Source organism: Globicephala melas, chromosome 10, assembly GCF_963455315.2.
Source record: "Globicephala melas chromosome 10, mGloMel1.2, whole genome shotgun sequence".
NCBI lineage: Eukaryota > Metazoa > Chordata > Mammalia > Artiodactyla > Delphinidae > Globicephala > Globicephala melas.
In genome coordinates, this window is record NC_083323.1 from 21,748,435 (window position 1) to 21,776,173 (window position 27,739).

A 27,739-nucleotide genomic window follows, 5' to 3' on the forward strand; every position below is an offset into this window, starting at 1 on the left:
AGTTGCAAGCGAAACAACGGACAAAGAATTAATCTCCAAAATAGACAAGCAGCTCATGCAGCTCAACATCAAAAAACAACCCAATCCAAAAATGGGCAGAAGACCTAAGTAGACATTTCTCCAAAGAAGATATACATATTGCCAACAAACACATGAAAGGATGCTCAACATCACTAATCATTAGAGAAATGAAAATCAAATCTACAATGTGTTATCACCGCACACTGGTCAGAATGGCCATCTTCAAAAATTCTACAAACAATAAATTCTGGAGAGGGTGTGGAGAAAATGTAACCCTCTTTCATTGTTGGTGGGAATGTAAACTGATACAGCCACTGTTCAGAACAGTATGAAGGTTCCTTAAAAAACTAAAAGTAGAACTACTGTACGACCCAGCAATCCCACTTCTGGGCATATACCTGGAGAAAACCATAATTCAAAAAGTCATGTACCACAGTGTTCATTGCAACACTATTTACAATAGCCAGGACATGGAAGAAACCTACATGGAAGCAATCACAGATGAATGGATAAATATGATGTGGCACCTATATAGAATGGAATACTACTCAGCCATAGAAAGAAACAGAATTGAGTTATTTGTAGTGAGGTGGATGGACCTAGAGTCTGTCATACAGAGTGAAGTAAGTCAGAAAGAGAAAAACAAATACTGTATGTTGACACATATATATGGAATCTAAAAAAAAAAAAAAGGTTCTGAAGAACCTAGGGCAGGACAGGAATAAAGACACAGACGTAGAGAATGGACTTGAGGACATGGGGATGGGGAAGGGTAAGCTGGGACGAAGTGAGAGAGTGGCATGACATATATACACTACCAAATGTAAAATAGCTAGTGGGAAGCAGCCGCATAGCACAGGGAGATCAGCTCAGTGCTCTGTGACCACCTAGAGGGGTGGATTTAGGAGGGTGGGAGGGATACGCAAGGGGGAGGGGATATGGGATATATGTATACATATAGCTGATTCACTTTGTGATACAGCAGAAACTAACACACCATTGTAAAGTAGTTATACTCCAATAAAGATGTTAAAAAAAAAAAGATCGTTTGATAGGATAGTTATACCAAACCTTAATGAACGGATAATATCAAGGCTGTACAAACTGTTTAAGAAAATTCACAAAGTGGTGAACGGCCAACTTTGTGCTTGCATGACTTGGATACATAACTGGACAAGGAGTGTATAAGAAAAATATGTATGAATTAATCTCTAGTATGAAAATAGATGCATAGATTCTAAGCAAAATATTACAACATTGAATCCAGCAATTTATTAAAAAGTACGTCATGACTAAGCAGGATTTACCTTACTACCTCAAGGATCTTTCAGACATCAGAAAATCTTTCAGTACATTTCCTCAGTTTAACAAATTAAGGGAGATAATTCATATGATCATTTTAGTATAGGGAAGGATTTCTTAGGACAGAAAGTTGCATTAGAAAAAGACTTATAAAATCAACTACATTAAAATTAAAAATAAAATTCATGGTTAGTGTAAGATACCGCAAAATGTGTTTAAAAAGCCACAGACCAGGAGAAATGATTGCAATGTATAACACTGAGAAGGGGTTAGTACTACAAGATAATAAATAGACAGAAAAGACAACAAACAAAAACATTGAAACAGCTGACAAAGGCAATTAACTGAAGATGGATTCTGAAAGGCCAGTAAACATAGTTAACCCCAGTAACAGAGAAATTTAAGACCACTGTGAGATACCAACTTATATCCAGTCACCAGAATGACACAGAAGTTCTGATGACATGAAGTATTGTAAAGACATAGAAAAATAAGAAGTCTTGTACACAGCTAATAGGATTATAAATTGGTACTCCATATTCAAAGACAATTTAATAATATTTTAAGAATTTTGAAATGCACATATTCTCCTATCTAGCAATTCTACTTCCAGGAATAGTTCTTTAAAACAAAATGCTAAGAATCTGAAGGATGTTCATTGCAACATTGTTTGTAGGAACAAAAATTTGGGAAAAAATAAAATGTCCATAAGGAAGAGAATCACTGTGTAAATTTTAGTAAAATGGAGTATTATGCTTCAATTAAAATGAAAATACTAGGTTTACAAACATTTATTTGGATATATCTTGGAAACAATGTTAAGTGAAAAAAAGCAAGATTCAGAATTTTACACATAATATATTTCTGTAAATATAAAACACAATATGTCCAGTATATAATGAATATATATTTGTTTCAACTCACGATATATTTTCTTTACTAAAAGTATAAATTCGCATATGGAGAATGTGTGCCAACTTTGTGATGGTGATCAACTCTTGAGAGAGGGGCAGTAGAATAGATCTATGACAGGGTAAAAGTGAGATTTTTATATGTATCTATAATGCTTTTTTAAAATATCCAATGTCTGAAACAAACATAAATAGTTAAAAGTAATATGTGCTCACTGAAGAATATTTGAGAAGTAGAAAAAATATTTTGAAAATAAAACATAATCTTACCAGCCGGAGATGCGTGTTATTAACATTTGGTGTGCTGCCTTGTAGGATTTTCTTTTCATGCACAATTTTACTTGGTTAAAATCAAGTATATATCTTATTGTAACCATAGTTGATATAGAAACTTTAATAAATGTTATAAGAAGGTTGGTTGTAGAGGAGCTTGTTGATGACATCATTGTTACTACCCTCAGTGATTTATCAGCATCTAGAAACCTTTTAAAAAATCCTAAAATACTTTTTGAAATCCTCTTCCCTCAAAGTATGGAATGAGGGTTATTTTACTCCTTTACTATTTTGAAGTATCTAATCAGTTGATATAGTATCTTGCACCTGTTTATTCATCTAGCACCCAGTACTTAGTTTTGGGGGTATAAAGAAAGTGAGAAACGTGCTTCCCTTCAAGGAGCTCACAGTCTTTATGGGGAGCCTTGTACATGAATAATTATAACATGATGAGCTTAATCTTAGACATATGAGGAAATGATGTAGGAATTGTCAGAGAGTTACTGACTGACAGCCAGAAAAGACTTCACTAAGAAGGTAGCATTTGAGCTGGGCCTGGCAGGATATTTAGTGAATTGTCATACAAAGGGAAAAAGGACCTACCTGTCAGAGGAAGAGTAGTTGCATCCTGAGAACCAGTGTCTTTTTCTGGAGTAGAAGATGAGTAAGGGGCAGTGGGAAAAGATGAGGGAGGAGAGAAGTGGTCGAGTATAAATTATGGCAAATCTTGTCTACCATGCTGAGGTGTTGGGAGCCAGCAGAGTAAAAGACCAGGAGTGCAGTCTTCAGATACCTATTTTAGAAAACTTACAAGGAATATTGATTTATAATTTCTTGAATAGATTCATAAAGAAAGAAGGGAGAAATTTCTTTAAAAATAAGCTCCTGATTTTTCAGGGATAAAGATAAATTTGTTTCAACTCATGATATATTTTCTTTAAGGTCAGATTATGATTTACTGTGATGGTTAGGCCTGTGCAATCCATTGAATTAATGGGATTAAAATTTGTCCTGTAGCACTCTCATTCCATGTGAAAGTTTTTGCACTGTCAATTCTCAGAACATTTACTATAGGTACCACTATATAACTTAACAATGGATTGTGGCAACAGTGAAAGTAGAAGGACTTCATCCTAGTCCATTCTTCTATTAAGTTTGTCTCTACTTTGCTAGAATGGTGGGATTTTTTTTGAGGGAAAGCAGGGATTTCACAGACTATAGAAAAACCTATATTACATCTTGAAGTTTTAAGTATATTTGGAAGAGTAACATCAATATATTTCTTTCCCATTAGTAGTGCACTGAAGAGTAAACACTTTAATGGTTGTGTGTGTGTGTGTGTGTGTGTGTGAGTGTATATGTTATGTTGTTGTATGTCTACCAATTACTAACCTGTGTATACCGACACATTAATTGGTCAGTTCAGAGATGCCACGCGGTGTATGAACTGGGACTATTCCTCATCATAACTCTGCAAATTAGAAAATAGGTTTTGAGTATAATTACAAAAGGACTTCTGATTGCTTGTGAAAGAGGCCCCTTAGATGTACATACAATTTACAACATGTGCATTAGAAGCTCTGAGATCTTTTTTTGTCCCCTAATGTTTTTCTTTTTAAAAAGCAAGACCCTTTGGGCTTTTAAAGTTCCAATCATTAGATACTTTTGCACTCATAAATAGTTATGACTTTGTAGCTAGTATTTAAGCAATATTTTGTTAACAAGAAAAAATGTCCTCAAGTTTCAAACAAAAATTTTCGCTAATGTGCAGTAAAAGCATCACTGTTTTTATGGGGACATATGAACAATTTGGAAAGTTTACATAAAAAAATATGTATAGGAAAGCAGCCTATCATCTGGATAGAGAGACTCTTCAATAAGAAACGACACAATAGTGTGAACATAGAATTATCTCTAGAATAGGGAAGATGAAAATCTTTGCTTCCAGTTAAATTTTACTCCTGCTGTGAGTATAAAAGAGAAAGATGAGTTAGGATTAAATAATACTTTGGTTCCCATTTTACTTTCTGGGCATCCTGAGACATTTCAATCTGATTTATAGAAGCATATGAAATGCAATCTAACTTTTCCGAAAGTATATCTAAACAAATTATAATTCTATACAATGTATTTCTTTTACAGTATGTGAAGTCTGTCGTCATGGATATCCACATAATTTGAAGAGCGTAATAGCACATCAAAGGAAATATATGTGCAGATGATAATAATAGAATAAGACTAATTTGTGGCCACATCTTCCATCAAAATACCAGATAACCAAAGTAAATAGGGGTTTCTGGCTAGTGTAGATTACAAACAAAACTCTCTTTATGTAGTTGGTGATTTCCATCCAGTTTTCCCAGAATTTGCTGACATTTTGAGTAAAAACCATTAATTCCATGAAATACTTGGCACATGTTTAATTTACATGACAAATACCTTCTCAGAACTACAGTGTGTGTGTGCCTGTATGCACACACGTATTAGTATGAAACACACATCTTGCAGTGGGCATGTAAAAGAAGTAATGTAGTAAATTACAATCACTGCTTTCCATGCAAACTTTTTTTTTTTTGCGGTACGCGGGCCTCTCACTGTTGTGGCCTCTCCCGTTGCGGAGCACAGGCTCTGGATGCACAGGCCCAGCGGCCGTGGCTCACAGGCCCAGCCGCTCCGCGGCATGTGGGTTCCTCCCGGACCAGGATATGAACCTGCGTCCCCTGCATTGGCAGGCGGACTCTCAACCACTGCGCCACCAGGGAAGCCCTCCATGCAAACTTTTTTACAAATAATATTTGATAGAATACAACAGGCATTGATTAAATCACTTAAATTTAAGTTTGTTTTAATTGGCCTTTTAACTTCTTTGCTAAATTCTGAATATTTGAAAATTTGTTCTTGCCAGTACTTTACAAGTATATCATAGATAATAAGTAAATGATATGGAACACATTTTAAAAATACTGTTTTGTCCATAATACTGACTGTTCAAAAATTGAGTCCTGACTCCTCTTAAAATGAATCCATCTGTAATGGGTGATAGTGGCATAAAGACAAATTAGACACACTATGTCTGCCTTGAAAGAAGTCACAGTCCAGTAAAAGGGGAACAGACGAACAGAGGATATGGCATGTGGCAGGTGCACGGGGTGCTGTGGGACCACATAGGGGGGCACTTACCTCATACTTTAATATTTATTCTTCATTACACTCTTCTCCCCTCCCAGCCACACACTAGGTGTTTCAAGGGAGTCCTTGAGAGGATGCGTCTTTACCTGAGGCAAATGAAAGCCAGAAGGATATTCAGGGTCAAAAAATATGTGGAAAAGTGTGGAGCTTAGAGAGGTAAGAGGGAGCAGATCATGAAAAGCCTTGTAAAAATGAGAGAGAAAAAGAGAAGAGAGGAGGAGCTAGAAGTAAAGGAGAAGGTAATGAATAGATTTGAATGTGCCAGTATGTGTTTATTTACACTCCTGCCTAATTGTAGAAGGTAGAAAACATAGACGGTCCAGTATATGCTCGTGATTACCTACATAACATTTATTCCTTGACTTGCCCCATCCTTCTATCCTTTTTCTGTTCCCAGCAGAATCCTAGATACCCTGCTCTCCATGGCCATGCATTTGCAGAGGAGTCCTCTCTACCCCACCTCCCAGGGAACAGATGCTCATTAGTTTAAGCCAACTCTTGTTAGTGATTGGGTTAGATTTCAATGTTTGATATAAATCTGACCAATAAGAGTCTTTAAAAAACACACAAGAAAGAGATGACCCTCTTCTTCGTTTTGATATTATCATATCTGATATGATACTGGGAGCTGCTGTAGTCATCTTGGTGCCAGCTTGGGGATGAAGCATCCCATGGAGGAGGGCAGAGCTGAGAAAGCCACAGAGAGGAGGAGCCAGAGCTCTGATGTTTGGCACCTGGAGCTACCCTGGGTCTAGACACCCTGTTACATGGCACAGTCGGTGTCCTCATTGTTTAGTCTAACTAAAGGAAAGTTTTATGTTAATTTCAGCTCAATTACCTGATCAATTAATGAGGAAACAGAAAATCCAGCTTCCTAACAAAAATTATGAGGCAAGATAGTAAAGAGGGAAAGTAGGGTAGGGACATAAAATGAAGCATGGATAAGACCAAGGCAAACTGCTATCATAGTACATATGCTTCCATGTGTGTAAGAAAATGACATGTATGATACACTTACACACAGATATGCATATGCTTTTTCAATCTCCTTATATGAATTCCTGCAAGAACTCACAAAAAAATGGAAGTAGGGTGTGGCACCTTAGGATGGGCTTGGGCTCACTTATCATCATATAGCATATTATACTGTTTGAATGTTTAACCCTGTGAATATTTTGTTTTCACATTTGTTAAAGCAAAACCAGATGATATGCCATCCATATACTCATACAACATTTTGAGCAAAGTTTGAGAAAAATGTTCATACATTTATTTGTATTTCTCTTTTGTTAAGTACCTGTTGGTAGTTTTGGGTCCATTTTTTCTATTAGAGTGTTTTTTTTTTTTCTTACCAAATGAAATGATTTTTAAGAACATATTAAATTGTTTGATAACATTAGTTTATAGCAGTTGGTTTTTTTCTCTCAGTGATTAGTACCTGATTGTTGAAAAAAATTACAAAAGGGACCACTGAGAAGAATTAGACTGAGTTCAATCGAGGTTGAATTCACCAGGAAGTAGACTTTGAGATGGAGATTGTCATACAGGAGATCAATTAAGAGTGCTCTCGGAAACAATGAATGTGGGAAAGAAGCAAGATGGGGCAGAAGGAGAGGTTAGCCTGTGATGAGTTCTCTACATAGGCACCTACAGACTCCCTAGGGATATCTGAAACTGGGATAGTCCGTCAAAATCATCCCAAGTTGGTGACTAGGCACAGCCTTTATACTCCTCTGTTAATCAGACATCAGAAGCAGGCTGCTCCTGGAAGCGCATGTGACCTTGGGTCAAGCAAGTCTCTTCAGCTGATGCAGTTCCCAAAGAGGGCTGACAGGTGAAGACTGTCTGCCAGCAACACTTCAATCAGCTAAGGGAATAAATCTTTCAGATATGAAGGGCATATTAAAGTGTCTACCACAAATAGGATTAGAGTTTCACTCAGAATGTGTGGTAAAATAAGAGGAATGGATGTAGTTATTGGTAAGAGAGTTATTAAATGATGAATCATTATGTCTAAGCTGAATATGTAAAAAGTAAATATATGAGTTGATAGATTGAATGAAATTAGATGTATAAAAGGATTAGTTTATAGCAGTGGGATTGAACAACAGGTTTAGTGTGAGTGAGGGAAATGAGAGAGTGAAAATGATTAGATATTGTATCTATGGAATGGGTTCTTTGAGATTAAGATGCCCAAATGAAGCCACTGCTGTTCATAATGAAGTACCTGGTTTAGCCTCAGGTATGAGAACCTGAAAAGAGTTAAATCAAAGATCACATGAGTAGAAATCAGAACACTATTGGGCTTAGATGATTACTTAAACATCTACAAGGAATCTGAAGGTTCCAAGGTGAATGGCAGGCTTGGGGTGAAAAGCAGGACTGGGAAACATGTGCTAAGGCTTTGAGGCATAAAAGAGAGTACACTGAAGTTCAATAAATGATAGATATGAGTCAGTGCAGACTATAGCAGAGTCACTTTTACGAGTGTGAAAGAATCATGGAATTTAAGCCTGTGGTACAGAAGAATAAATCTCATTTCCACCTCCACCTACTATGATGCTTTCATCTGGGGTTTTAGCAAGTTCATTTTCTAACTTCCCTTAATGGAGAGTCGGTGCCTGCTTAGGAGGGATTCTGGCCTGGCAGGACAGTGCTAGGGTATGGCTTGGTCAGCTTGTTGTGAACACCAATTTGGAATGAGCAGAAGGATACAGGAGATGAATACTGGCAACCAATGAGAGTAAAATCAGAAAAAAGAATTTGTCATCAAGACCAAACCCTGAAGCCCAAAATGGGGCTCAAAGCCAGTAGATCCTGGAAAACAAAAATCTCTCTGAGAATTGAAGCACAAATATATTCGTAAAACAAAAGATCCATGAATTGCCCAATGTGAGATAAAATATTTTATTTCTTTTATTTTTTACTTTCTTCATTTGCTTACAGTTCAGTCCATAAAAGCCTTAGGAGGGGACCCATCTCCTCTGGCCTCCCTCTGCCTCTCATTTTCTTTACTGTGCATTGCCCCAGGGATCTATTTCATCTTGCTGGTAAAGGTCAAGGAATAGTCATTCTTGGCACCATCCTGGGAGAGGGATGGTGAAATTCTACTGTGTTCCAGCCAGGCTGAGCTATTTATACTTCACCAAAGGCATAATGCTCTTTCATACTTCTGCCCCATTGCTATTCTGTGTTCTTTGTTTAGAATGCTTCTCCCTCCTTGAGTGCTCGATGGCACTCATTCTTCAAGGCTGTGATTAAATATTTCTTCTTTACCTTCTCTTCTTACCCATAAACTAACTCCCTACCCTGGTCCCCTTACTCAGTTAGTGGCTCACTCTTCTGTGTTCCCATAGTGCCTGATATGTAGCATGAATGACATAGTTTTGTGATTCTGTATTTTCCCTTCTATATTTTCCATTAAATAGGCAACAACTTCAAAATGAGGCTGAGAGTCTGTTTACCATTGTAGCCTAAACATCTAACATGTTGGCCATGTTATAAATGTAAGCCAAACACCTAACATATTAGTTATCTATTGCTGCATAGCAGCTTACCCCAAAACTTGTGGCTGAAAACAACAAATATTTATAATCTCACAGTTTCTGTGGGCCAGGAATCCAGGAGGGGCGTAGCTGGGTGGTTCTGGCACAGGGTCTCTCTGAGGTTGCAGTCAGCTGTTGGCCAGAACTGCCGTCATTCAAGGCTTGACCAGGTCTGAAGGATCCACTGTCAAGCTGATACATGCAGTTATGGACAAGTTTCAGTTCCCAGCAGGCTGTTAAACTGAGGGCTTCAGTCCCTCACAGTGCCATGTGGGCCTCTCCAAAAAGCTGTTCACAGTACAATTACTTGCTTTCCTCAGTGCAAAAGAGCTGAGAAAGTGAGAACATGAGAGGACACACATAAGACAGAAGCCAGACTCTTTCTAATCTAATCCTAGAAGTGACATCTCATCACAGCTGACCCTTGAGCAACACAGATTTGAACTGTGGGGGTCCAGTTATACTCGGATCTTTTTCAATAAATAAGTACTACGGGACTACACAATCTCTAGTTGGTTGAATCTGTGGTTGGCAGAACCTCAGATACAGAGGAACTGCAGAGACCGAGGGCCAGCTGGAAAGTTATACTAGGATTTTCGACTGCATAGGTGTCAGCATCCCTAACCCCAGTGTTGTTCAAAGGTCAATTGTTTTTCTGTATTTATTTGTTAGAAGCTAGTCAACAAGTTCAATACATAGTCTAGGGGTGAGAATTTAACAAAAGCATGACTACCATGAGGCAGGGATCAATCGGAACCATCTTAGAAGCTGCCTACCACACATTTTATCTGGTAAAATATCTGCTTAATCAATACTATTGAATATGTAAAGTGGTTGGTGATAGTCATGAAGGTTCAAGTGTTTCAGTTTTCAACATATTTGAAAGAATTGCTAATTTTTAAGAAACCATTACTAGGAGAAAGTAAAATGTATTAACTATTTGGAGTATTAAATAATTCTTTAAAATAATTGTTAAATATATGTATTTTAAATTTTATTTAATTTTGGCTGCGTCGGATCTTAGTTGCAGCACGTGGGATCTTTCGTTGCGACATAGGCTCTTCGTTGTGGTGCGTGGGCTTCTCTCTAGTTGTGGCGTGCGAGTTTTCTCTTCTCTAGTTGGGGCAAGCAAGCTACAGGGCGTGTGGGCTCTGTAGTTTGCGGCACGTGGGCTCTAGTTGAGGTGTGCGAGCTCAGTAGTTGCGGTGCGCGGGCTTAGTTGCCCTGCAGCATGTGGGCTCTTAGTTCCCTGACCAGGGATTGAACCCGCGTCCCCTGCATTGTAAGGCGGGTTCTTTACCACTGGACTACAGGGAAGTCCCCTAAATAATTGTTAAATATTAACTTCCTCAAATGGTACATAGGAAGTACTTTCTCACTGAAAATAATGAAGAGAAGATATTTGGGCTATTTTACTTATGATTTTCCTTCTTTCTTTCCCAGAAATGATGGTCATGTACCATTACTAAAAGTTACTTTAGAATCAAAAGATTCAATTGGTCTTATTCATTTATTTATTCATCCATTCAGTGAGCATCTTTTGAACACTTATTGTGCACAGGGCATTGCCCTTGCTTTAGATATCATGTTATTTGTTTTACAAACCTTAAATGAATTTTTACTTTCATAATGAAACCTTAGTTTTTAATTGCATAGTGAGAAGAATGTTCGTGTATAATATGAATATGGAAAAGTAAATTTATAATATAGCATTCTTCTAGGTTTCTCCCTAAAAGGAAGGCCATTTCCATGGGAAGTACTTATGAGAGGGGCCTACAACCTATAGACTACAAATGAAATCTAGCCTATGCTTGTTTTTGTAAATAAAATTTTCTTGTAATAATACAGCCACACCTGGGAATTCCCTGGTGGTCCAGTGGTTACAACTCTACAGTTTCACTGCCAGGGGCCTGGGTTCAGTCCCTGGTCAAGGAATTAAGGTCCTGCAAGCTATGTGTCGCGGCCAAAAAAGAAAGGTAAAAAAATATATAGCCATACCCATTTGCTTACATATTGTCAATGGCTGCCTTTGTGCTGCAACAGCAGGGTTGAATAGTTATGAAAGAAACATCCTAGCCTGCAGAGCTTAAAATGTTTACAATCTGGACCTTTGCAGAAAAAGTTTGCCGATTTCTGACTTAAGGCCAACAATTAAAAATTATACTTTGGGACTCCCCTGGTGGCTCAGTGGTTAAGGCTCCACGCTCCCAATGCAGGGGGCCGGGGTTCCATCCCTGGTAGGGGAACTCAGATCCCGCATGGCGCAACTAAGACCCAGCACAGCCAGATAAATAAATACTTTAAAAAATTATCCTTCATGATTTGCTAGACTAATAATTATTAAATACTTGACAATTATTTAGTGCTGTATTCAACTTTCCACAATAATACCTCAAACCATCTATCTAGTTATAGTTATTATTATTATTATTATACATGTGTATGGTAATAATAGCAAGAGCTACTTTAATTGAGCACTTACTATGTGCCAGGCAATATGTTAAAATACACACATACATACACACATATCTTATTTATCCTTACAAAAACACCAAGAGAGGGCTTCCCTGGTGGTGCAGTGGTTGAAAGTCCGCCTGCTGATGCAGGGGACACGGGTTCGTGCCCCGGTCCGGGAAGATCCCACATGCCACGGAGCGGCTAGGCCCGTGAGCCATGGCCGCTGAGCCTGCGCGTCTGGAGCCTGTGCTCCGCAACGGGAAAGGCCACAACAGTGAGAGGCCCGCATACCACAAAAAACAAACAAAAAACACCAAGAGAAAAGCACTGTTTCACAGATGAGGAAACTGAGGTTAAAAGTGGCAGGATTTCAGGTTTGATTTATTTAATTCCAGAGCCCAAATTTGTTGTATATGTCTCCTCCATTTCCTAGTATTACCTCCATGAATATTATATTCTTTTCAAACTGAAATCTTCCTTATTCCACAACTGTGCCTCTTTCCCATCTTTCTACCTTTTGCTTCTCCTACTTCCAACTCTTGGAATGTCCTTTGCACTCATTTCTTCATGTCTGAATTTCACTAATCTGTCAGAGAGAACTCCTTAATCACCACCTCTTCCATGACACCTTTCCTGAATCTCCAGCCAGAAGTAATCTCAGTCCTGTTTGTCAGCTACAGAGCAACTAGCGTGGTTTCTGGTACACTTTAATTGTTCAGTGCATGCTATTGAATGATGTTAAAATTCTACTCTGTAACATTGCATATGAATTATTTTGTATTCATAGAATACTTTTCTTCTAAAAGCTCTAGTAAATTAGAAGGGTTTTTTTTCCCTAGGCTTGTTATCATAGAGAAAACTGACAGTCATAATGTATAATCTAATGCATAGAAAGGGAATGTGACAAGAAGATGTCTCATTTCAATCTGAAATTGCAAGTATCTTCAGTAATTTTCTCTAAGCAGTTTTTATACACCTCATTTCCTTTTCATCAGAAATGTTCTGTAGCTGCAGGTGTGAAATGCAGGTTGACCATGTAAAACCATCGTGGACATAGGCTGTCATTTTGCAAAGTCCACGGGATAATTGGTAGGTTTTTATAAATAATATAATAAAGGATATTTTAGGAATAAATCAGTTTCCTAAGACTCTTATGTATGTTCTAGAATATGCTTCTCATTTGGATTTTCTCCAAAAGGACCATGGAATTATAAAAGCCAGATCACCTTTCTCCATGTAATTAAGGACATTTATGACAGTTGCCATTGACACACACACACAGGTTTTATTCATTTTATTTCACTTAGTATTTTTAAAAGATTGCAATGAGCTAAAAGCTGTGGAGAGAATAAAGGAAATATAAGTCACTGTGAAAATATAACCTAGTCTGGAAGAGATAATGAACAATGCAAGGTAGTATAAAATCAAATTTTCAGTGTAGTGCTGCATGTCATGGCTTCAGAAGATGGAGACAGAGTCTTTTCTAAATTTAGCACTTGATTACCCACTGTCTTGTACTATGTATTAAATTACTTACAAGAAACATTCAAGAAGCTTTTGCTTTATAGTCTGCATGGACTACCCAGCAGTTTTTTCTGGCTTTGATGCAAAATCACTTAACAGGGCCAGCCCTTGCAGTGAATCATTCCTCAAGGGATCATCTCTTATTCCTGGAATTAAAATTCTGTCCCTACAAATTTGTGTTAATAGCTAAGATACTGGTCTCAAATCCTGCCCAAGTACTCACAGTCATTACTCTAGATGTATTACCTACAAAGTACTACTATTTATTTTCTTGCTTTTCCCTCTAGATTTTCTTTCCTCTTCTATATTTTAATTTAATTCTGATAATATTTGGTTTAATAGGGAAAATGGAAACTCAAATTTATTAACTGCATACTATGTCATTATGTGCTAGTTCTTTTTCATTTGTGTTCTCTCACCTTTTTCTGCACACATAAACCCTAGAATGTAGTTATTAATCCTCATTTTTAAAGAAAAACTGAAATCCAGAGCAGTTAAATGAATTGTCTAACATTGAACAGGCAAGTTTTCCACAGACTCCAGCATCTGGTATTAGAATGTGAGTTTGGATGCTTTTTTGAATTAATATTTACTAATAGACAAAGAGCGATATTTAATGTTGTATATTTTATTCTAACAAAAAGTTGAGTAAAAAGTAGCACAGAATTGAAGATGAAACAGACAATGGAATAGGATACCATGAGTGAGAAACAGAGACACAGAAACAGATTCATGAAGACTTCAAATATTGGAATTATCAGACAGATTAAAAACAAACCCACTTTACTTGCTGTTTCTAATCAATAAAAGCAAGCCTGAAAATGTTGTTAGGGAATTGAAAATGCTAAATGGTGATCAATGTATTTGAAAAAGAACCAAATAGAAATTTTAGAACTGAAAAGCATAACTGAAAGTAAGAAAAAGGTTTGATAGCAGACTAGACACAGCTGAAGAAAGAACCAGTAAGCTGGAAAATGAGTGTAAGAAACTATTCAGAATGCAGTACAGAGAGAAAAACGATGAAAGTACAAAAGAGAGAATAAATGATAAGGAGAATAAAGTCTGACATTATTTCACTGGAGTCCAAAAGGAGAGAAAAGAGAAAATGGGGTAGAGGCAATACCTGAAGTGATATGGTAAGGAGTATATGCTCCTCCAATAGTCTTTCCTGTTTCTGCTTATCAAAACTACATCCTTTCAGTTCCTCAGGCCAAAAATCTTAGTCATGCCTGCCCTCTCTATTTCTCTTCTACCCTGTATCCAACACATCAAGAAATTCTATTAGTCTACCTTCAAGATACACCCAGAATCCAACCACTTATCACCAACTCAAATGCAAATGCCCTGATCTATCCTGGGTCACTGGTCTTAACAGATCTCCTTGCTTCCAGGTATTATACCATATAGTACACACAAGGGTACCCTAGGATGTTTTTATGGTTGACATTTTCTGTTTTTATTATTTTTTTCTTATTGTCTCCATGTTCTACTTTGTTTTTGTGGAGTTGGTTAACTCTGTTCAGAAGTAGAGACTGCCCATACCTTGACTATGGCAATAGTCTTCAGGCTCTGCCCCTTCCAGTCACTTTTGCATACCAATGGCATGCTAACCAGCAGAAGGGCAATGTGCCATCAATCTAGAATTTCTTGTCTTCCACTTACTGGAAATATAACTTTGTGATTACCTTTTCTGTAAAAGGAGAATGGTAATAATAGAAACTACTTCAAAGAATTATTTTAAGGCTATTTCAATGAGCTTCAGTAAGTAAAAGGAATTTAACATGCTCCCTGAGCATAATAAATGCTCAATAACCATTAGCTATTATTATCATTACTAGGCCAGTCTCTGCTTAAATATCTTCAATATTTTGCATTGCCTACAGAATTAAGCGTAAACTTAACATAATAGTAAACCTTCTTTTACTTATCTAAACTTAGCTCCAACTTCTTCCTAATGTAAAATACCAGCTTCATCTATGCTCTTTCCACCTCTGTGCCCTCATGTTTTATGTTCTGTCCCAGCTTTCTTGCCTGAAAACTGCAGCTTTTCACAACCATCTTCCTTCCCAGCCAGTCTGATTTCTTCTCCCCCTGCTTTTTCACCATGCTTCATTTATCTGTTATTAACTCTCAAGTTATATTGCATTATAATTTGTTTGCATGTCTGATGCCACATTTGATTGCATACTTCTCAAGGGCAGAGGTTTAAAAAAATTTTACTAGACTTTATTTTTTAGAGCAGTTTTAGGTTTACAGAAAAATCAAGCAGAAGGTATAGAGATTCCTCATATACTCCCTGCTGCCACACAGGCATGGCCTCCCCCACTATCAACATCCCCCTCCAGAGTGGTACATTTGTTGCAACCAGTGAACCTACATTGACACATCATTATCATACAAAGTCCATAGTTTACACTAAGGTTCACTCTTGGTGCTGTACATTCTATGGGTTGGGACAAATGTATAATGACATATATCCATAGTTATAGTATCAGAGAGAAAAATTTCACTGCCCTAAAAATCCACTGTGTTCCACCTATTCATCCCTCCATACCTCCTAACCCCTGGCTAGAAATTCTTTTCCAATTTATCCTTTTTTGTTGTTGTTGTTTTGTTTTGTTTGTTTTTGTGGTACGCGGGCCTCTCACTGTTGTGGCCTCTCCCGTTGCGGAGCACAGGCTCCGGACGCACAGGCTCAGCGGCCATGGCTCACGGGCCCAGCCGCTCTGCGGCATGTGGGATCTTCCCGGAACGGGGAATGAACCCGTGTCCCCTGCATCAGCAGGCGGACTCTCAACCACTGCGCCACCAGGGAAGCCCCCAATTTATCCTTTGAACATAACATAATACCTAATACATAATTGACCCCAAATAAATGTTTTTACATGTATGACTGAATGAATGAAAGGAGGAAGGGACAAATTAGAGAGAATGAACGCATCTTGTCATTCTTGCTGGCTGATGTTTTGTCTCTGTTTCAGTGGTTACTCATACTACCTTAGCCTACTCAGAAGATCACCCCCACAAACTACCGTCTTTCAGAACCTGGCTTATTTTTGAGATGCTTATTCAGACCCCACCATATATATTAAACCCGAATCAAGAGTGAGCTCTGGAAGCTTTTAAGACTTATTTTATGAATTATCTATTTAATTCAATGTATCACACTTGCATTTTTTGTTTCATGAACCTATGTCTGTATTCCTCAGTGAGACTAAATTATATTTTTGTGTGGTGGGTAAAGTTTCATCCCCTCACTTTTTATGAGCAAGAGGTGCCTTAATAAATTATTGCTTTTCACTTGGGATTGTAGACAATGGCCATGGAACAGAGAAACTTGCTGGTCTCTAATGAAGTCACAGTCTTAGTCACTTTTACGTCAGTTCAGCTAACTGTCTAGAACAAAATTATTGGGGACTAATTAAAAACATAACAAGGAAGTAAATTTTTTGAAGATTTGAGCTTACAACAGTTTTCCTAAAAAGTCATAGGGGATTGCCAAATTGTTGTTAAAATAATATAACTTCTGTGTGCTAGCAGGAGTTATTTACAGAACATTTTCCATCCTTTCCCCAGTATTTTAAACATTCTAAAACTACATCTTTGATCTTATTTTGTTTTGACATAAATTCAGGAAGAAAATGTTATACATGTTGCTGATTTTTAAGTCATCATTTTCTTTATTTATGCTCCCCCAATACTGAACATAAGGGAAGATTACTTTGGATTTTTGAAATTTCATTCACTTAGTTTTTGACCATATAGGAAGATATATTTATCTGTGAGTGATAGTTTTTTTTTTTTTGTCTACATTATAAAACTATTTTGCACCAATATTTTTTCATCAAGTTTAATTCACTGGGATGCTTTTTTACAGTTTGAGGGATTTCTGGGAAAAATGCTTTGAGAAGCCTTGAATTGGGGTTTTATGAATCAGGGAGGTATGAAACTTCTCCTTTTAATAAAAATCAATACTCACTTGAAATATTATGGAAAAAAACTACTTCAATCATATAAAAGACATATTTTTTTAGTTAAGGTTTTAGTCATTTGTATAATGGCAGTCTTAACAATTATGCTGGATGATCTATCATTATGAATTAAATAATAATACTCTTCCTTCTTGGAACATTTCTACACGGGAAGGTATTTACCATTTTAAAAGAAAACAAAGCATTCAATAAACATTATTTTTAAAATATACTGCTGAGTGTATTCCTCATTATGATCTTGTAATTAATACCAGTTTTAAGTTGAAATCTCAATTCATGTTTACTAAAGTAATTTCAAGTCTTAAAAGGTAAACTGAGTGAGTAGGTTCATGGTAGTTCTATTTTTATTCACAGAGAATGCCTCTGAGGTAGCATTTACTGCTCCAGGAACTAGTAACCATAGAAACAGCTCCACAGGCCCAACACCTGACTGCTCACCTCCATCCCCTGACACTGCCCTCAAAAATATTGTAAAAGTCATTCGACCCCAGGTAAGTGTCCAGCATGACATCATCTGCACTATAATATATTTCAATTTTGAATCAGTGCATGTACACCATTTATATTGCAATGCCTGGACTATCTTATAATAAGTAAATGGATTTTCAGATTAAAAGAATGGACTTGGAAGAGAATGTTTCCTTCCCTTGGAGCTGATGATAGACGTTGAAATCTGTATTGGCTTTTGGAAAAACGAATTTGTATATTACATGAAAAAACAAATTACGCTTACAAAAAATGGCTATTTCCCGTCATTTTTCTCTTACAACATTTTAATAATTTTGCTCCAATTATTGAACTGCTACATGTTTTCTGGTGTTTCCTTCTCCTTTTGTCTTCATTTCTCTGGATATGCCACATTGTTTGTGATCACTTCTTTATCCTTCGACCCCAGTTGTTTATATATACGTATTTTTTCCAGTTCTTTATGGCTTCAGACTAATTTTGTCTGTGTTTAATATTGCACCTCTCATTGCTCCTTATTTTCCTCCAGTGCTCACTTTCCTCTGGCTGTCTCTTTACCCTTTGTTCTTTTTTTCCATTCCTGTCACTTTTCTGTATGGGTTTCTTTCTCTTCCCCGTTCTCTTTCAGTTGGATATCCCAGTAGGCGGTTTGCAGGCAAGCTTTAGAAATATCATTGGGACAAGCTGTTCTGTGATATTTCATTGAAAATAGCACTTATAAAGCTGTTTGCATTATATTTTTGCCAACAGATGGACTCAGAACATGGAATTGGTGATGTTCTCAACCTGGCTTATTCTGAATGGGCCTCATAAAATCCAAGAGAGGGGAACTTTGGATCAGATCAATGCCATTCACTATCTACTTAGATATATAGTATGAACGAATACTTTGAGCCAATTTGCAGAACAAATATGTCTTTTAAGGTAGTTTTGGTCTAAATGAGCAATGATTTGTTTAATATCTAACCTTCTTTACCATAACTTACTTTGGATTATTTTATTATAATCATCATCCTCATCAGTAAAATGGCATTTAAGCTTTACATATCCACTACAGCTTGTAGAACACTTTCATACAAATTGTTTTGTTTAACCTTTATCAGTTCCAAGGGAATGTATATTTTAGTGTTATGGATAAGGATATTGGCACTCCAAAGGGGCTAAGTTGTGCAACTGATTGGAAGTTTCTTTCCTTTCTTTGGTATAATAATTAATTGTCTCCTGCCATCCTGTTCAGAGGGTAGAAAAATCCTCATTAGGTTGTATAACTTGTTACATCTTTATGAGGCTAAAACGTACAGGTTCATAGGCATAGGTAACATTTCACACAGTGTCCCAATATGTGCAGGAGAAAAATGTCTTCAATAATTCCTCTTCCTTCTCAGGGGAATTTGACCTAGTTCATTTAATTCAAGAAATAACCCTCACTAAACTTAGATTTAGATGCTAAATATCACATTTATTATCATTGTCTTTCTCATTAGATGAAGGTGGTTCTGGTGTTATTGTGCAGCTGTTACATTTTCAGCATTTTAAACTATTTATGCAGGAGATTGCCCTATATATGTTAATAAAATCTATTACTAAACATATTTATCTTTATACCAATATAAATTCTCTAATGTAAATGCATTTGATCATTTAATGAATGAAAAACATATTCTTTTCTACATAATCTAATCAACTCTACAGGACCTTATTCAATGAATCCTCCTTTGCATACTCTATTTTGTTGTATTTTAACTTATTTTAATAAACTTTGAAGGAAACTAGAGGTAGTTTTAAAGCCAGAAATTTCATTTGACTCCATTCCTTGGTTCTGTCCATTTTTAAAAGTGTATGAAGGTAACTGACTCCACTTTCCTTTCTTAGATGTTATAATGATGATTTAGGGAGGGAAAAATGAAGGGAGAAAGTCAGGAAACTAAGTCTGATAGTATTTAAATTAGAACCAATACAGCCTGTATGTGTGTATGTTATAGACAATAACAGCTAAGGTATATAACTGGGAAAGAATATAACCTCAATTGGGCTACCCTTTCTTTCACCTCAGAGACATTGGTGCATTACTTATTTCTCCTCATGAGTCCTGATCTCCTGGGGTTCCTCATTCACTGTAGAGGGCAGAGAATAGAAAATTCAAGCGAAAGTAATTATGAAGGAGTTTTGGGGTAGGACATGTGATTTCAGGAAAGGGTTTAGAGACCAGAGGGTGTGGATGGGGGACAGCTAGATGGATAGAATAGAGGACTCCCTGGTGTGTTTTGACAAGTCACAGGTGTGTCAGGCATTGAACATTGTCAAGGACTACTGTTCCAAAGAACAGAGAATTATTAGTTAGCTTATATAAGAGCCTATACTGTGATCATAGGTTTAACCCTCTGAAGTGTTTGCTAATTCTCCTGGCTTTTCTGTCTGGAAATGCAAGAATGTGGTTTGATTGACTTGTGGGTATTCAAATACTTTTTTTTTTCATTTACTAATTAGAAAGTAATAACATGGTTGAAATGATCATTTCACTCTTAAAACTGGTGATGGGCCTTGAAAATAAAAGTATAAATGCAACTTTTATTCATGAATTTACATTTATCTGCCTGAGCATTAGCAGATGTGTTTAGCCTTATTGTGAGAAGAATGATATAGAATAGATGAGAGATAAAAACAGGACTTTTCATCTTATTCACTACAAATAGATACTGATTAGATAGAGCAAATTAGGTTACGTCTACTTTGCCTGATGCATACCTTTATCTAGTCTACTTTCCATAACTATAAATGAAGAATATCCATTGTAACCAAGTTCTTGCTTTCAGTATGAGGTAGAGCTGATTATACATTTCATGTATTTCTGTTTGGTGTTTTAATTACTTGGAAGCTACAGACGTTGCGGTGCTTTGTTGAGTTTGATTCTATTTGGCATATTTATTAACTCATTAAGTCACAGCTGTTAGTTCTGCATCCCGTATTTGATCTTTTTTTTTTTTTTGCGGTACGCAGGCCTCTCACTGTTGCGGCCTCTCCTGTTGCAGAGCACAGGCTCTGGACGCACAGGCTCAGCGGCCATGGCTCACGGGCCCAGCCGCTCCGCGGCATGTGGGATCCTCCCAGACCAGGTCGCGAACCCGTGTCCCCTGCATCGGCAGGCGGACTCTCAACCACTGCGCCACCAGGGAAGCCCTGTATTTGATCTTTTTACCTTTGCTTCTTTGGGCTCTTTCATGTCTTAAAATCCTCCAGATTGTGAAACGTTCTATTTTCAATTCATAGAGCCTGAAAGATTTATGTGCTACTTGCTTCTCTTTGTTTTTCTCCAGTGTATTAACCCACAAGCCTGAGTTTCTCTATTTAGATGAATTCACAAGGCTGGGTTCACTTACTTATACTTGAAAATAAAATTATTTTTAAATTTGAAAAAATACTTGAAATACTTGAAAAAATATTACCTTTAAAAAATTTAGGTAGGTCTATTGACATACAAGTTTTTTTTTTTTTTGGCTACTAAATAATTATAGTTCCTTGTAATGGCTTTGTTTTTTTAAAGTTCTCCTGGTGAAAGTATCTTTTTCCCCTAATTGAAGAATACAATACAGTTTGATGGATTTTGACAGCTGTGTTTGTAGGTGTAACCACCACTCAAAGCAGGATATATATAGAACATTGGTGTTACCCCCAGAAAAAAGAGGTATACCTCATACCTCTTTCCAATCAATGGCCCCTATTCCTGCCTCAGAGACAACTGCTTTCTGATTTTTATCACTATTGTTAAGAATTGCTTATTCTTGGACTTTATATAAATGGAATCCTAGAGTGTGTGTGTGTGTTTTGTGTATGTCCAGGTCTGGCTTCTTTCACTCAGTGTAATGTTTTGGGGATTCACTCATGTTATTCCTTTTTTTACTGAGTAGTATTCCATTGGATTAATATAGTACAGCTTGTTTATTCAGTCTCCTGTTGATTGATACTTGTGTTGTTTCCTGTTATTTTCTATTATGAATGAATATGCTGTGAAGTCATGTTCAAGTATTTGTAAATACATATATTTTCTTATAGATACCTAAGAGTGGGATTGTTGGGTAGTAGGGCAAATGAGTAGCTAACTTTATAAGAAACTTGCCAAGAGTTTTCCAAAGTAGTAGTTCCATTTTATAATCCCCAACAGAAATACCTGAGATTTTCAATTTCTCCACAATCTCTCCAACATTTACACTTACAGTTTTTTCATTTTAACCATTCTTATGGGTATGAAAGGATTTTTCATTATGGCTTTAATTTGCATTTTCCTGGTGACTAGTGATATCGAGCACCTTTTCCTGTGGCTGTTGCTCATTTTATATCGTTTGAGAAGTGCCTGTTCAAATCCTTTTTATGGGGTTGTTCAGTTTTCTAATTGTTGATTTGTAGTAATTCTTTATAAATTCTCATGTAATTCCAAAAGATATGAGACATTTGTCGGGTTTATGCACTGCAAATATTTTTCCCAGTTTGTGTTTTTTAGTGGCACCTTTTGATGAACAGAATATTTTAATTTTGGTGAGATCCAATTTATCAATTTTTTTTCATGGTTAGTGCTTTTTGTGTCTTGTCCAGGTTATAAATAAATGTACCCATATTTTTTTTTCTAGAAGCTTTCTGGTTCTGGCTTTTGCATTTAGTTCTGTGATCCGTCTCAAATCATTTTTGTATGGTGTGAGGTGGGAGTCGAGATTCATTTTTTTTCCTATGTGGAAAAAGACCTTCCTCTCCTCATTGAGTTGACTTAATGCTTTAGTACTGTTTACTACTTTAACTTTCCAATTCTTCATTGTTGGTATATAGAAATGCAAATGAGTTTTATATCATCCTTGTATCCTGCCACCTGGATAATTTCTTTTAAAAATTACAGTAGCTCCTTTAAAAATAATTTCCTTAGGGTTTTCTCCTCTCCTGTCACCTGAAAATAATGATGGTCTTACTTTTTTCTTTCTGATCTTTATGACTTTTATTTCTTTTTCTTACTGCTATGACTGCATTGCAGTGGTGCACAGAAGGGGTAAAGCCAGAAATCCTTGCCTTATTTGCTATCTTTGAGGTAAAGCATTCAGTATTTCAACATTAAGTATAAGCTATAAGCTTCTTGTATGTACCCTTCTACTTCTAGTTTGCTGAGAGTTTTTAGCATAAAAGAGTGTTTTTTCCCATTTTTTCATTTTTTTTCTGTGTATATTTAGATGATCATATGACTTTTTTCTCCTTTCATTCTGTTGAAGTGATAAATACATTCATTTACTTTTGAATATTAATCCAACTTTGCATTTTTTTGGTTAGATACGTCTTGGTTATGATGTTTTACCCTTTTTATATAGTACTTGATGCAAGAGGCATTTTAGATAAAACATTACTGTGTGGAGAGATGGGTTAGACCTAAGGGAGTCAAAGATACCTGGTTGGCTGGGATTTTGGAATGATATTAATAGATATAGAAAAAACTTGAGCAGAAGTTTATTTTGATGAAGGAGAGGGTGGCATGATAAATTTGGTTTTGTAAGCTTACTGAGTGTAAGGCATGATATACAAATTGGAATATTGGTGGGGAATTATGGTGAGAGAGGTAGGAGCTTAAGGTAAAGATTTTATAGTCATTTATAGAATTTGATGGTGAAGGGAGATAGTACCAAAGGTAGTATGCTGGGAGATGTTTACACTTAAGGAAAAAAGTTAATATTTGTTGAGCACCTAATATAATTTAAGTTTCATGATTTTGGGGGGAATGGATATTATTATTGCCATTTTATAGGTGAGGAAATTGAGAACAAGGAAGTTTAAGTAATTTCTTCACATATACTTGAGAAAGAGGACCTTAGCAAAAGAGAGAGAGAAGGAACATTGACAGAGTATAAAGAAGGAAGACAAAACATTTTCATGAATATAAAGGGAGAAAAGAAAACTGAAGAAGAGATTAGTCAATACTGTCAAAATTTGCCGGGAGATGGAGGAAAAGGGAGATCAAAATGTCACTTTATTTGCTGATTATGAGGGCAAAGACCTTCAAGAATGCAAATTCCCTCAAGTGGAGAAGGTAGAAGCTTGAGATGCAAAGAGTTGAAGAGTTGGAGAAAAGCAATGCACTGACTGTAGATTAATCTTTTGAATAGGTTTGTGGTAAAAGGAAAGAAAGTATTATGGCATTGTGTTGAAAGATGGGCATGGTTAAGAAAACAGTTTTGATTTCATTTCAGGATGCAGGAAATTAAACCTCGTTGTAGAGAATAGGAAAGAGGACACTGAAAGTTGATTAGAGAGACATGAATGATGGAGACTGAAATGTTAAATTTTATAATAGAAGGAGTGACTAAATCTAATTAGCTCCAAAGTTCAAACATTCTGGCATTACTAGATGCAAGAGACACTTTGGATAAAGCATTGATTGTTAAAGTACTGCTTTCTTGGGCTATGCCCTCGGTGGTAGTTTTAGCTGGGTGTGTTTTTCCACTTCTTTCTTCTGTTTCATGACACAAATCAAATCTAAAGTAAGAGAAGAGGATGTTTGAGAAGTGACCCAAGGTGGAGGCAGAAAAAGAGACTATTTTAGTACATTATCATCGATAAATCATTCAAACAGGTGCTTAATGTTGAACATTATAACAACATATTTTAATGAACATAGATGGATACTAACAGGAAGCCAACCTTAGAAAATTTGAAAGTTCTGATTATTTTGAGGTACTCCTGGTACTGTCCAGATCCTACCACATAATTTAAATCCCATCCTAAGTAGAATTCAGCAGAATGAAATGATTCCAGGCTGCACTCTTTTGCAGCTAAGGAGGGACCCTATGAAGAAAAAACAAAGAGGCCAGAGGGGCAAAGAAAAGAAAAAGTCAAGGGCCCAGTTTTCTCAAGAGGCTAAGGGAGATTATTTGCAGAAAGATGAGCTGTTCCTGAACTCCAACCCATGATGGACTCTGTTTCGATCAGGTGACAACTCAACTTGAAGGAATTAAATACTTTGGGTATTCTCCTGGACTTTCTGTGTGCTTAATGAACTAATAATGAAGTAATTTAATAATAAACCATACTATTTCTCCCATTATTAATGGTTTAGAACCGGGGTTGTATAAAATTCTTGCCAAATCTAGAATAACATTTTACTGGGCACTGTAGGGTTATAGAATACATATGCTAAAATTTAAAATTAGAAATGAGAGTGGGTATGTAAAAAGCAGAGGCATATAACTCAGAATGAGTATAGCATATTAGGTTGAAGCAAAAATAGATAAGGTATAAAAAGTTTTTCAAAGAGGTAATCTTTTAAAAATATCTTTATTATTGAGCATTGAACCATTTATTTCTGCTATTGCACATGTGTTTCATATATTTCTTATAAAAACCCTACAAGGTAGGTGTTTTTTCTTTATTTTACTGATTGGGTCTGAGACTAGGTTGAATAATTTTCCCAGTGTTACACAGCCACTGACTGGAAGAACTCTGATCTCCTAACTCCAATAGTCTATTAATGTTAATTACTCATTAGGGAGAAAATAATCAAGATGGCCTATTGATATTCCAGAAGGATGATGAAGTTTGAGAGGAGAATAATAGATTAGAAAAAGGAAGAAGAGCGGAAGCATAGATGGCAACAGTTTGTAGCCTGAGGAAGGGAACCAAAGAAGACTGTATACTATCATTTGGAGTCTTGCAGCCAAAGCTAAGTAATAGGAGAAAGCTGAAAACAGAAAGATAATAAAACAATAGAAAATAATCTTATGTGAAAAAAAGAACATTTTGGAAAGGAAAAAAATGGAGGAAGAAGTCAGTGACCCCAACAATCAACCAGTAGTCTTCAACAAATTGGAATGTCCTGGAAAACTTTTTATTTTTATTGAAGTATAGTTGACTTACAATATTATATTAGTGTCACATGTATAGCATAGTGACTCAATATTTTTATAGACTACATTCCATTTACAGTTATTACAAAACAATGGCTATATTTCCCTATACTGTACAGTATATATCCTTGTTGTTTATTTATTCTGTACATAGTAGTCTGTACCTCTTAATTCCCTACCCTCTTCTTGCCCCTCCCCATCCTTCTCCCCACTGGTAGGAGGTGGGAATCACCCCATATTTAGCCAGCATCATCCTAAGCAGATTCAAATGATTTAGGGAACTTAAAAAGTCTCCCAAATACGTTACCTAAAAGCTAAAGTTGCTATCTTCAGAGCCAGTTGTGGATGAGACAGTGAGAGTGAGAGCATCGTCTCTCAAAGGTCACATTTCAAGTGTGGGCAAATGTGATTTAATTGGCACTATAATAACATGTTGGGTCATTATAGGGCTTGTTCCCTATATCTGTGTGTCTCTTTCTGTTTTGTTATATACATTCATGTGTTTTTATGTTTTAGATTCCTCATATAAGTGGTAACATCGAGTATTTGTCTTTCTCTGTCTTATTTCACTAAGTATAATACTCTCCAGGTCCATCCACGTTGTTGCAAATGGCAGAATATTTTCTTTTTTATGGCAGAGTAATATTCCATTTTATATATATATATATATATATTCCCATCTTCTTTATCCATTCATCTGTTGATGGACACTTAGGTTGCTTCCATGTCTTGGCTATTGTAAACAATACTGCTATGAACATTGGGGTGCATGTGTCTTTTTTTTTTTTTTTTTTTTTTTTTTTGCAGTACGTGGGCCTCTCACTGTTGTGGCCTCTCCCATTGCAGAGCAACAGGCTCTGGACATGCAGGCTCAGCGGCCATGGCTCACGGGCCCAGCTGCTCCGCGGCATGTGGGATCTTCCCGGACCGGGGCATGAACTCGTGTCCCCTGCATCGGCAGGCAGACTCTCAACCACTGCACCACCAGGGAAGCCCCATGTGTCTTTTTGAATTAGTGTTTTTGTTTTTTTTCAGATATATATCCTGGACAACTTTTTAACAAAATGCCTGGCCCTATCCCCCTGACCAATTAAATTGATATCTCTAAAGACAGGTATTTTATGCAATCATATGTAACGTTTTGCTTTTAGTACCTTTTTTTTAAGAATTAAATTCTAATCATGCTCTGTCACATACCCTTCGTGTAACCTTTCTAACCCTCAGTTTGTCAGCAAAGTGAGGATGGTGTTTGCCTTGCCTGCTTCTCAGGGACATAGTAAAGCTCAAATCAGATAATATGTGCCATGGCACTGTGTAAATTATAAAGCTCTATAGTGACCCAACTTGTTATTAGAGTGGCAATTAAATCACATTTTCCCACATTTGAAATACAACCTTCGAGAGATGAACCTCTCACTCTCGCTGTCTCATCCACAGTTGGCTCTGACGATAGCAACTTTGGCTTTTAGGTAACGTATTTGGGAGCCTTTTTAAGTTTCCTGAATCATTTGAATCTACTTAGGATGATGCTGGCTAAATATGGGATGATCCCCACCTTCAACATTGCATGCCTTAGAGATGTCTCCATAAGATAGCCACGGGAAGTATAAACTCCTGAAATCTGGGATATGAGAGAATCCAATGAAGATAAATGGCTCAGTGTTGGGTCAGGCTGACCCAATGCAGGGGAAGGAAAAACCAGCATCCAGAAAGCATCCACTATGAACTGCATCTTCCATTAGTGACTAAAATCACCATCATTCTGTATAGAGATCGTGCCAATCACATGTCAGAGGAATATTAGTCATCCTCATTTCTCTTCTTTTGATGAAATCCTGGCTGAATTTGTCCACCAGGAAAATGGGAAGTTATTTGTTACTGACACTTTCAGCATGTAAAAAGAATTTTCATTTCCTTTTCTAAGCATGAAGTATAATTCTCTGAATTTTGTGCCCACATTGCCATTGACAAACAGCAGACCTTATTGAAGTGGGGTTTTCTTTTGTGTTATTCAGGTTTCTTCTTCCATGTACATAAAAATCTCAGTGGATAAGGTTCTTTGTCATGTCTTTTTCTCTAGAGCATCTCTAGGCACTCTGAATAAGAATGCATAGATGAAAAATGCTCTGGAAAAAATTTCATTAAAAAACAATATGTCCAGAAAGTAGAGTTGGCATTATTACTTTAAATGT

The 27,739-nt window shown here is 36.6% G+C and overlaps 1 protein-coding gene across 19 annotated transcripts in view; it reads left to right on the forward strand.

Annotated features, from left to right (window-relative positions):
* The window catches only part of ANKS1B (ankyrin repeat and sterile alpha motif domain containing 1B), a 1,162,364-nt gene that overhangs the window by 467,835 nt on the left and 666,790 nt on the right, over positions 1 to 27,739 (forward strand). For all 19 annotated transcript variants that reach the window (XM_060307139.1, XM_060307138.1, XM_060307130.1 and 16 more), the window contains one exon: positions 17,569 to 17,705. In XM_060307139.1, coding sequence (XP_060163122.1) covers positions 17,569 to 17,705 — 137 coding nt within the window. The remainder of the gene's footprint in view (positions 1 to 17,568; positions 17,706 to 27,739) is intronic.